At 42.9% G+C, this 11232-nt stretch overlaps 2 protein-coding genes across 2 annotated transcripts; both read right to left on the reverse strand.

Moving 5' to 3' along the window:
- Positions 1–326: 326 nt before the first annotated feature.
- LOC310939794 (UDP-glucuronosyltransferase 2A3-like) lies at positions 327–3343 on the reverse strand (the record flags this gene model as incomplete). The annotated part of the gene is made up of 2 exons (XM_083904638.1): positions 327–1894; positions 3340–3343. The coding sequence occupies 2 exons, from the start codon at positions 3341–3343 to the stop codon at positions 327–329; spliced, it is 1572 nt and encodes a 523-aa protein (XP_083760764.1).
- Positions 3344–7020: 3677 nt separating this feature from the next.
- LOC310939795 (UDP-glucuronosyltransferase 2A3-like) lies at positions 7021–8553 on the reverse strand (the record flags this gene model as incomplete). The annotated part of the gene is made up of 1 exon (XM_083904639.1): positions 7021–8553. One exon carries the CDS (start codon positions 8551–8553, stop codon positions 7021–7023), a length of 1533 nt encoding a protein of 510 aa, XP_083760765.1.
- Between the last annotated feature and the right edge of the window lie 2679 nt (positions 8554–11232).

The following is an 11232-nucleotide window of genomic DNA, read 5'->3' on the forward strand; positions in this document are numbered from 1 at the left end:
ACAAACAGATGGATATGTGGCCTTTCTTTAAAGATATGACAAATATGAAAAATATTGCATCGTTACAGAATTTATGAGGACAATACCAGCTTTGGAATTTGCATGTACTTATTTCTGAAATACAACACCTAGCAGACAAATGAAAAACAGACGAGAGACTTTGATCCATAGGATGAGGTTTTATTCAGCCTATTGAGCTATATTCCCATAAAAGACTATTTGTGTCATGCCTATGACTCCAAATACAGACAAAAATTTATTTATACTTATTCCTCTTAACAAGAAATCAACATCTAAACTCGTGACTTGGCTGCCGTGCAGCACACTCATTCTTTTTTTACTTTGCTTCTACAAAACACTCTCTGCCACAAAAACTTTACAGCCAAAATAGAAACAGTAGATAGCAGCAAACAAAGTGCCAGGAGAAATGCAATCACATCGATTGAGTAGTACTGGACGAAAGACATTTTGTAAGACTCTGACTTTAGGTGTGGTGCTCCCTTGTGCCTCATGACAAACTCAATCCAGAATACGGCGTTGTCCAGTGGTTTTATGGGCTGATCTTTATGCAGGTCAGACAGTATCTTCATGTTTTCCTTGTAACTTGGTTCATACAGTACCTCTTTCAGCCCCTCCAGGAAATTATCTTTGGTCACATTTACAATGTCCATTACTTTAGCCACACCTCTTGCATGCATCTTGAATAGGTTCCATGGCTGGTCCATTCCGATGGGTAGTCCAAACATAGGGACGCCATGGTAAATGGCCTCCTGTATTCCATTAATGCCTCCATGAGTCACAAAAACTCTGGTCTTAGGGTGACCCAGGAGGTCATTCTGTGGCAACCAGTCAACAATTAAGGTGTTGTTGCCAAGTGTGGACGGTCTTTTTCCTTTGTGCTTCCAGATCACCTTCTGAGGAAGTTGGGCAAAAGCAGCTGCAATGTCCTCAGTGATGCTCTGAGGAAGTTTTGCCACCAGGGTTCCTAATGACATAATAATGACACCATGTTCACCAGAGCTTTGGGCAAAATCCTCCAGTTCTTTGGAAAGGGCCTTGGATGGTTTACAATGATATCCTGATATATAGATGATGTTTGGCATTGTGGGTCGTGGGAAATTGATGCTAAAATCTGTCCTCATTAGCCAGAGGTCTGCTGCTTGAAACAATTTTACCAGATTTTTGGAACTGCCTCCTAAGCACTTTTGAATAGCAGGTTGGTCATCTACTACTAAAGTATTATAGTACTGCATAATTGACGAATATGCAAGGAAGTAAATGAAGTTCTGCACCCTCTGAGTAAATGTCATCTTGTCAGTTAGGTGTATATGTCCAGCTGGAACATAAGAGAGTGGGGATGGTGTTATAAAGTTATGGGGATCATCCCACAAAGACAGCATCCCTTCAAGTACAACTGGAACACCCAAACGGTCACCCAGATACACCCCTACACTTGACACAGGATCTGACAGAACCAAATTATATTTTGCATTCATGAGGTCATCCATCAGTCTGGTGTCTTTACACAACTCGTTCAACATAGTTAAATGCCACTTGGTGAAATTAAATAGGAATTCTATTTCTGCAACTGCTTTGCTCCACTCTGAAGAGCCTTCCATTGTATTGGCGTCAGTATATAAATTAACCATTTCTAGTCTACTAGGGGTATTTACAGTGATGGCTTTGTAGAGAGAAGCATCTTTCTTGATTTCAATTGAGCCTGATGGCACCACCACTGTGATATCATGGCCTCTTGAGTGAAGTTCCTCAAGGATGACTTTTAACGAGAGCCAGTGGCTTCCATCCTCAGGGACCACCAAGATTTTCCCTCCGTTCACCAAGAATGAAGAGCAGAGTAGCACTGCAAGTGTAATGAAGGTAGTTTGGTACATCTCTGAAAAAGATCCATAAAGAGAAATGAGGTTGTATTATATTTTATTTCAGTTGAAATAATAGTGGGGTAAAAATGGCCCATATTGCATATTCCTTATTCCAAATATATACAATTGACAAAGACTGTTATGTTGCACATTTGACAACATCTTCAGTGGACACACTTAGCTGTGCAGTGCACACATTTCTACACATGTAAACCAAATTATAATAATTTCTTCCTTGGGCCACATCTCCAAAGACAAAATTTCATAAATTGAGGCAACAAAACTAGTCAAAATAATTAAATAATCTAGACAAAATATAAGAACAAAGTAGCACACATCAAAATGAACTTAACATAATTAACTTAACTCACCTATCTAATGTGACGGCTGCAACTTCTGGAACTGCATACATCTGATGCTGCTCACAAAGAAAAGATTCGAAACCTACCAGCATTTATAGAGCTGGAAAAGAGGGAGGTTATAGCTTGCAGTTCATCAACGTTTTCCACCTTAACTTGTTTACCAAGCAAATCAAATTGCATCCAAAGTAAAGAGCATTGTCAATGTGTTCAACGACTTGTGATTACGCATCATGTCTTGAAGCATCTCAACAAGCCTGCAGGTGTTTATTAAACTCAGCAGTCTGTTTGTCCACCAGGGTTGATGATCTACCAGCTGCTAATGTGGTGCACACAGGTCTTTCACAAAATACTGGATGTCAACTTTCGATGATAACTCCTCTGTTGTGAGCAAAGCAGTGTTGACGCAGTGTCAAAGGTGCAAAGTGTTCGCATCAGCAGCGACATTGTAAGCAATTCTGATCATCATTGGCCACTGAAGATGATTTAAAAAAAAAAAAACACAACACCTATCATTTTCATTCCCAGTTGACACGAAAACACATAACCAGTGTTTTCAGAAATCTCCACTTTGGTCAGAGTTTTTAGAAACTGCGTGGAAATATCTACTTTGGCACAAGCTAATGCTAACGAGCACTCTTATAACTTTTTACATTTAGAATACATCTTGAGATACAGTAAGCACACTCAACAATATCCCGTCACGAAAAACAAAACTTTTATCGACTTTTATTGTGAGGAAACTTTACCCAACTGTCACATCCTGCTCGGTCTCAGTCAGGCTTTGACCAGAATGTGCAGGTGCCAGACCAACACCACTTTCTGTCATAGCGCCTCCCCCTCACATACACAGCTCCAAAAACACAGACAGGCAGCAGAGAACAATCCGAGGGGGCCGGGCTCCAAGTAGGACAGGACAGCACATTGTCGTTGGACGTGTCCCCACCGTATATGACGCATATGCCCACTGCAGTAAGAGTGTACAAGGCCCAGAAGTTGGTGCTACGCCACTGCAAATGTGTGCTTCTTTTAAGTGATATATTTAATGATATCTTTTGCATTACTTATCCAAACAAAATCAAACTTGGTGCTGCACTTACCCATGCCCCTAGCCAGAGACCTGTCATGTTTGATCAATCGGACCACCGAGAGACTTTCCAGAATTTATAGATAGTTATTATCCTGCTGTGTAATAGTGATGGGATCGGCAGTTCATTTGAGTGTACTGAATCACTTGAATCAGTTTATTAAAATGATTCGTTCACCGAATCGTTCAGTTCTAAGCAGGAGCCCAGTGCCCCGCTACGTGACTCACCTCCTCCCTGAGTGCAGTATGTTCGCACCGCGGGTCATAGAGTGAGTGAGTGACAGCGAGGACGAGATTCATGTCCTCAGCGACAGTACACCAGTTCTCTGTGTGTCAGTTCGTCCCTCAGCATCAGTTCACCTGCTCTCTGTGTGTCAGTTCGTCCCTCAGTTCTCTGTGTGTCAGTTCGTCCCTCAGTTCTCTGTGTGTCAGTTCGTACCTCAGCGTCAGTTCACCAGGGGCCTCATGTACAAAGACTTGCGTGGATTTCCTACTAAATCTTGGCGTACGCCAAAACCCAGAAACTGTCGTACGCACAAATAAATTCAGATGTATCAAAGTGTGCGTACGCATGGATCCAAGCATGTTTCCTTTGTACATCCCAAATCAACGTGGAATTGAGCGCACATGCAGAGGTGCCAAACTCCTCCCTGTCCACGCCCCATTTACATATGCAAATCAATTAAAATAGGCCCTGCGATTCACCTCTTTGATCAAATAACGCACTGAACAGAGAAAAGTAAAGGAATTTCACACAGTCTGAGCAAGAGATTCAAGAGTGAATGAAAAAAGTGAATGAAAACGCGCAGGGAGATTTTGTTTAACACCCTGTCAACAGGTATAAATATGACAAAAAAGACGTAAGTGGGAGCGTGTGTGTGAGTCTGTGGGATCAGAGCAGCGCACACACACACACACATAGGCACGCACACGCGCAGGCACGCACACACACACACACACACACACACACAATACACATCGCTCGTGCGTAAAGATGGCAGGACATTAAACACTTTGACTCATGTTACATTTTTTTTAAATTATTTCTCACAATTAAAGAATGCAGAAGTGTGCCGCGGCTGATATTTGCAACTTTACGCCCGCTTTTACTGACATGAATACTGAACACAGAGAGACAATCAGGGGCTTGTTAGAAAGCTCTGTAGCTCTAATTTCACCAGCAGAAAAAAGCAAAGTAAACCAAAAACATGATATGTGAATGCACACATGCCCAAATGTGCATGGCGCTGGTTTTCATCATACGGGACAATTAAAATAATAAACTATTTACTCACCCAGAAGCCACCCATCGCGCACTGTTCCAGCCTCCAGCCTGTTCAATTTGCGCATCACATATGATTTGAACATTGATGGAATGAAAATGTTTCCTATTAACGTAAACACATTCTGTGACGGCGCTTTTATAGCGATGTGTGTGCAGTCAATAGCTCCGATTACATTAGGGAAACCGGCTCTCGCTGAAAATTGCGCTTTAATGTTGGCCTGTTCAACAGCATTGTATGGGAGTGTGATGTACCTGGATGACATTCGGATGATTCCATCCCACACAGCTGGCATGACTCGGCTCAGGGTTGACTGGCACACGTGACCGCATCGGCTTATGAGCCAATTATCATTGTTTGCAAGTAAATCCTTGCGTTCCCTAAATACTCGCTCACGTCAGATTGTTCATAAGTGTTTCTCTGATGTGCGCATCACTCTGATGACTACATGTTTTCACATTATTAACAGTTTCCCAGCATCACCAGTAAGTGTCGCCAAAGGAACAATAGCTGGAGAAACGGGCGTACGCCAGCCATGAAGTTGACGTGGGCACCGCACATTTCCACGGTCATTTCACGTTTCATACATCTGAACGTGAGCGTGGAAAAGGACGTACGCCACGTTTTTGTGCGTACGCAACCTTCGTACATGAGGCCCCAGCTCTCTGTGTGTCAGTTCTACCCTCAGTTCTCTGTGTGTCAGTTCGTACCTCAGCGTCAGTTCACCAGCTCTCTGTGTGTCAGTTCGTACCTCAGCGTCAGTTCACCAGCTCTCTGTGTCAGTTCGTACCTAAGTGTCAGTTCACCAGCTCTCTGTGTGTCAGTTCGTACCTCAGCGTCAGTTCACCAGCTCTCTGTGTGTCAGTTCGTACCTCAGCGTCAGTTCACCAGCTCTCTGTGTGTCAGTTCGTCCCTCAGTTCTCTGTGTGTCAGTTCGTCCCTCAGTGTCAGTTCGCCAGCTCTCTGTGTGTCAGTTCGTCCCTCAGCGTCAGTTCACCAGCGCTCTGTGTGTCAGTTCGTACCTCAGCGACAGTACACCAGCGCTCTGTGTGTCAGTTCTTTCATACGCGCGAATCATGAGTGAGTCAATGTACTAACTGTACGAATCACAGCAGCACGGCCGGGCAGACACAGTTCACAGTCACTCCCTCCCCCTCCCCGCTCGGCGCACGACACGTTGGCTGGCGTCGTTTGCCGAAGATTCACGAGTGAGTGACGGCGACTGCGTCGGCAAATAACCAGAGAAATATTTACTTTAGTAAAAGTAGATGTACCAAAATGACAACCCTACTTAAGTGAAAGTAAAAAGAATCTGTGTGTGTGTGTATATGTATATATAAATGTACTTTAAGTATTAAAAGTATTTTAGGTTAATATAATGTGCATGTGTATACAGTGCATGAGTTTTAATTTGACAGGAATGGGCGCGGGTCATACGCTCGCGTTGATTAAAGCCTTGTTTATACTCGGGCGTGTGATGTGGCGCGGGGCTCCGCAGACGGCACGCGCCCTAGGCGTTTATACTCAGCGTGTTGTTCGTTGCAGTATTCGCCGCAACGGCAGGGGGTGTACAACCGAAATATTCAAGTTGTGCTGCCAGATAAACGTCCGCTGCCTAGCAACAGTAGTAAACAACCACTTTCCACACTTATCATAAAATGTAACAAAACGAATTGTAGAAATGTAGCTAAGTAGAAATTATAGCTAATTGCTGCAAAATGTAACAAAGTAAAAGTAAAAAGTATGCACTATTTATTTTACTTAAGTAAAGTCCAGATACGTGAAAAATGTACTTAAGTACAGTACATTCCAACACTGGAATTTGGGGGCCTTAGCACGTTGCAAATCCACAGAATTTATTTGGATCTTCTCAAATTGTGGTGGCGACAAGCAAAAGACAAGAAGTCAGCAATTATGCGTTACCTGCATCAACTTTTATTTTATGAACACATTTTGCGAGGACTTTACTGTGCATGAAAGTTTCAGCAAGGAACATATTTTGATTAGATATTTTTTTTTTTTTTTAATAGCTGTGGGTGAACCACTCCAGCTCAGTAGTTTAATTTAAGCCATTTTTTCATTGCTAAGGGTGCACATTAAAACACACATTAAAAAAAACTTGATATGTGATGCATGGATGTGACAAAATGGTTAAAAAGTGACCCTTAGACATTGTTAATGAAGTGGCAGTATGTTTCACTGACATCTATCTATAAAGCAGCCTATTGAGCTATATTGCTATAAAAAACTATTTGTGTCATGTCTATGACTCCAAATACAGACAAAAAATTATTTATACTTATTCCTCTTAACAAGAAATCAACATCTAAACTGAGTGTGCTGCACGACAGCCACGGGTTAGTTAACCCGTGGCTGTCGTGCAGCACACTCATTCTTTTTTTACTTTGCTTCTACAAAAACTTTACAGCCAAAATAGAAACAGTAGATAGCAGCAAACAAAGTGCCAGGAGAAATGCAATCACATCAATTGAGTAGTACTGGACGAAAGACATTTTGTAAGACTCTGACTTTAGGTGTGGTGCTCCCTTGTGCCTCATGACAAACTCAATCCAGAATATGGCGTTGTCCAGTGGTTTTATGGGCTGATCTTTATGCAGGTCAGACAGTATCTTCATGTTTTCCTTGTAACTTGGTTCATACAGTACCTCTTTCAGCCCCTCCAGGAAATTATCTTTGGTCACATTTCCAATGTCCATTACTTTAGCCACACCTCTTGCATGCATCTTGAATAGGTTCCCTGGCTGGTCCATTCCGATGGGTAGTCCAAACATAGGGACGCCATGGTAAATGGCCTCCTGTATTCCATTAATGCCTCCATGAGTCACAAAAACTCTGGTCTTAGGGTGACCCAGGAGGTCATTCTGTTTCAACCAGTCAACAATTAAGGTGTTGTTGCCAAGTGTGGATGGTCTTTTTCCTTTGTGCTTCCAGATCACCTTCTGAGGAAGTTGGGCAAAAGCAGCTGCAATGTCCTCAGTGATGCTCTCAGGAAGTTTTGCCACCAGGGTTCCTAAAGACATAATAATGACACCATGTTCACCAGAGCTCTGGGCAAAATCCTCCAGTTCTTTGGAAAGGGCCTTGGATGGTTTACAATGATATCCTGATATATAGATGATGTTTGGCATTGTGGGTCGTGGGAACTTGATGCTAAGATCCGTCCTCATTAGCCAGAGGTCTGCTGCTTGAAACAATTTTACCAGGTTTTTGGAACTGCCTCCTAAGCACTTTTGAATAGCAGGTTGGTCATCTACTATAGTATTAAAGTACTGCATAATTAACAAATTTGCAAGGAAGTAAATGAAGTTCTGCACCCTCTGAGTAAATGTCATCTTGTCAGTTAGTTGTATATGTCCAGCTGGAACATAAGAGAGTGGGGCTGGTGTTATAAAGTTATGGGGATCATCCCACAAAGACAGCATCCCTTCAAGTACAACTGGAACACCCAAACGGTCACCCAGATACACCCCTACACTTGACACAGGATCTGACAGAACCAAATTATATTTTGCATTCATGAGGTCATCCATCAGTCTGGTATCTTTACACAACTCGTTCAACATAGTTAAATGCCACTTGGTGTAATTAAATAGAAATTCAATTTCTACAACTGCTTTGCTCCACTCTGAAGAGCCTTCCTGTTTTGCCTTTGTATTGGCGTCAGTATATAAAGTAACCATTTCTAGTCTACTAGGGGTATTTACAGTGATGGCTTTGTAGAGAGAAGCATCTTTCTTGATTTGAATTGAGCCTGATGGCACCACCACTGTGATATCATGGCCTCTTGAGTGAAGTTCCTCAAGGATGACTTTTAACGAGAGCCAGTGGCTTCCATCCTCAGGGACCACCAAGATTTTCCCTCCGTTCACCAAGGATGAAGAGCAGAGTAGCACTGCAAGTGTAATGAAGGTAGTTTGGTACATCTCTGAAAAAGATCCATAAAGAGAAATGAGGTTGTATTATATTTTATTTCAGTTGAAATAATAGTGGGGTAAAAATGGCCAATATTGCATATTCCTTATTCCAAATATATACAATTGACAAAGACTGTTATGTTGCACATTTGACAACATCTTCAGTGCACACACTTAGCTGTGCAGTGCACACATTTCTACACATGTAAGTTGAGGCAACAAAACTAGTCAAAATAATTAAATAATCTAGACACAATATAAGAACAAAGTAGCACACATCAAAATGAACTTAACATAACAAAATTAACTGTTCTTATGTGACAGCTGCAACTTCTGGAAATGCATACATCTGATGCTGCTCACAAGGAGAAGATTCGAAACCTACCAGCATTTATAGAGCTGGAAAAGAGGGAGGTTATAACTTGAAGGTCATCAACGCTTTTCCACTTTAACATGTTAACCAAGCAAATCAAATTGCATCCAAAGTAAACAGCATTGTAAATGTGTTCAACGACTTGTGTTTACAAGTGAACATTGATCTCTCCATTCCTACCACCAAGGACAAACGGACAATTTCTTTCAGAAATCTTAAATCCATCTCCACTCCGGCCCTTTCAGCTTCTCTTGCCAGCAAAATATCCTCCCCCCCACCGCTGAATGACAACCCCTCCGCCCTCACCAACTACGACTACGAAACACTCTCCTCCTGTCTCGATCATCTGGCTCCCATCAAAACTCAAACTGTCTCATTCACTCACTCTGCTCCCTGGTACACTCCTGATCTGCACAAAATGAAATCCCATAAGCGTCAGCTTGAAAGACTCCATAACAAAACTGGTTTAACCCTTCATCTTCAAGCCTACACAGATTACCTTCAGCAGTAGAAGGAAGCTCTTAACACTACCCGGTCCACCTACTACTCACACCTCATACACTCTGGTTCCACCAACCCCAGGGCTCTTTTTTCCACAGTAAATAAACTCCTCAAACCCAGTGACAATATCACCAACTCTTACACAACCGACAAATGCAACTCCTTTCTTTCATTCTTTCAGACCAAAATTGACACCATTTACAACAACCTGTCCTCTTCTTCTACTACCACTGTCTGCACTCCCACTCCATCATGTGTTCCTCCCCCTTACACCTCTCAGCCCCTGTCTCAGTTCTCCCCTCCCAACAGGGATGAAAACATCAACATGTGTCCTGGACCCCATCCCATCCCACCTCATCAAGGACTGTCTACCAGCTATCTCCACACTCATCACAGAAGTCATTAACACCTCTCTCAGCTCTGGCTCAATCCCCCGTTCACTCAAACTAGCTGCTGTCACCCCCATCCTCAAAAAACCTGGACTAGACCCCGACATTATGTCAAACCTTCGGCCCATTTCCAATCTCCCTTTTCTGTCTAAAAACTGGAGCGCACTGTCGCCAAACAACTCAAAGCCCACCTGTGTTCAAATGACCTGTTCGAACCATTACAATCCGGCTCCCGTTCACAACATAGTACTGAAACAGCCCTCATCAAAGTCACCAACGACATCTTCCTCTCCGCAGACTCTGGTCACCTCAGCATCCTCATCCTCCTGGACCTCACTGCAGCTTTTGACACCATCAACCACACCATTCTTCTCTCTCACCTCAAATGGTCCCTCAGCATCACTGGCACCGCCCTCTCCTGGCTGCAATCATATCTCACAGACAGACAACAGTTCATCCACATCAACAACTGCACCTCCTCCACTGCTCCACTGTACCAAGGTGTCCCCCAGGGCTCGGTGCTTGGTCCTCTCCTCTTCATACTTTACCTCCTTCCCCTTGGCAACATCATCCGCAACAAAACATCGCCCGACTCCGCCCATCACTTTCTTTCTCCGCTGCTGAAACCCTCATCCACGCCTCCATCACCTCGAGACTTGATTACTGCAACAGCATCCTCTATGGCACACCATCCAAAACCTTAAATAAACTCCAGTACATCCAGAACTCTGCTGCTCGTCTGCTCACACACACCCGCTCCCGTGACCACATTATCCCTGTCCTCCAGAACCTCCATTGGCTCCCGGTCCCACAACGAATACAATTCAAAATCCTCCTCCTCACACACAAAGCCCTCCATAACCAGGCCCCTTCCTACCTCACTGACCTGCTCCACCGCCACAACCCATCCCGTAGCCTCCGCTCATCTAACGCAAACCTCCTTTCTCCACCACCCAGGACCAAGCACCGAACCTGGTTCGACAGAGCCTTCTCTGTCGCTGCCCCCTCCCCCTGGAACTCTCTCCCCACACAAATCCGTGACTCTACCGACCTCTCAACTTTTAAATCAATGACAAAAACTCACCTTTTTAAAATTGCTTTTAATGTTTAGTTTAGTCTGATGTGTTTTTAGTGTTTTTCTTATTTGATGCTGTTTTTACTGCTTTTATCATGTATTGTAAAGTGTCTTAGAGTACTTAGAAAAGCGCTTCAAATAAAATGTATTATTATTATTATTATTATTATTTACCAAGCAAATCAAATTGCATCCAAAGTAAACAGCATTGTAAATGTGTTCAACGACTTGTTTTTACCCAGAATCAGAATCAGAAAAGTTTTTATTGCCAAGTACGATTTAACACATACAAGGAATTTGTTCTGGTGTCATTGGTGCATGACAAACAACAATCTCTAAATATAAACTAT

Source organism: Microchirus variegatus (genome assembly GCF_963457635.1).
Source record: "Microchirus variegatus genome assembly, chromosome: 18".
In the NCBI taxonomy this organism is placed as follows: domain Eukaryota; kingdom Metazoa; phylum Chordata; class Actinopteri; order Pleuronectiformes; family Soleidae; genus Microchirus; species Microchirus variegatus.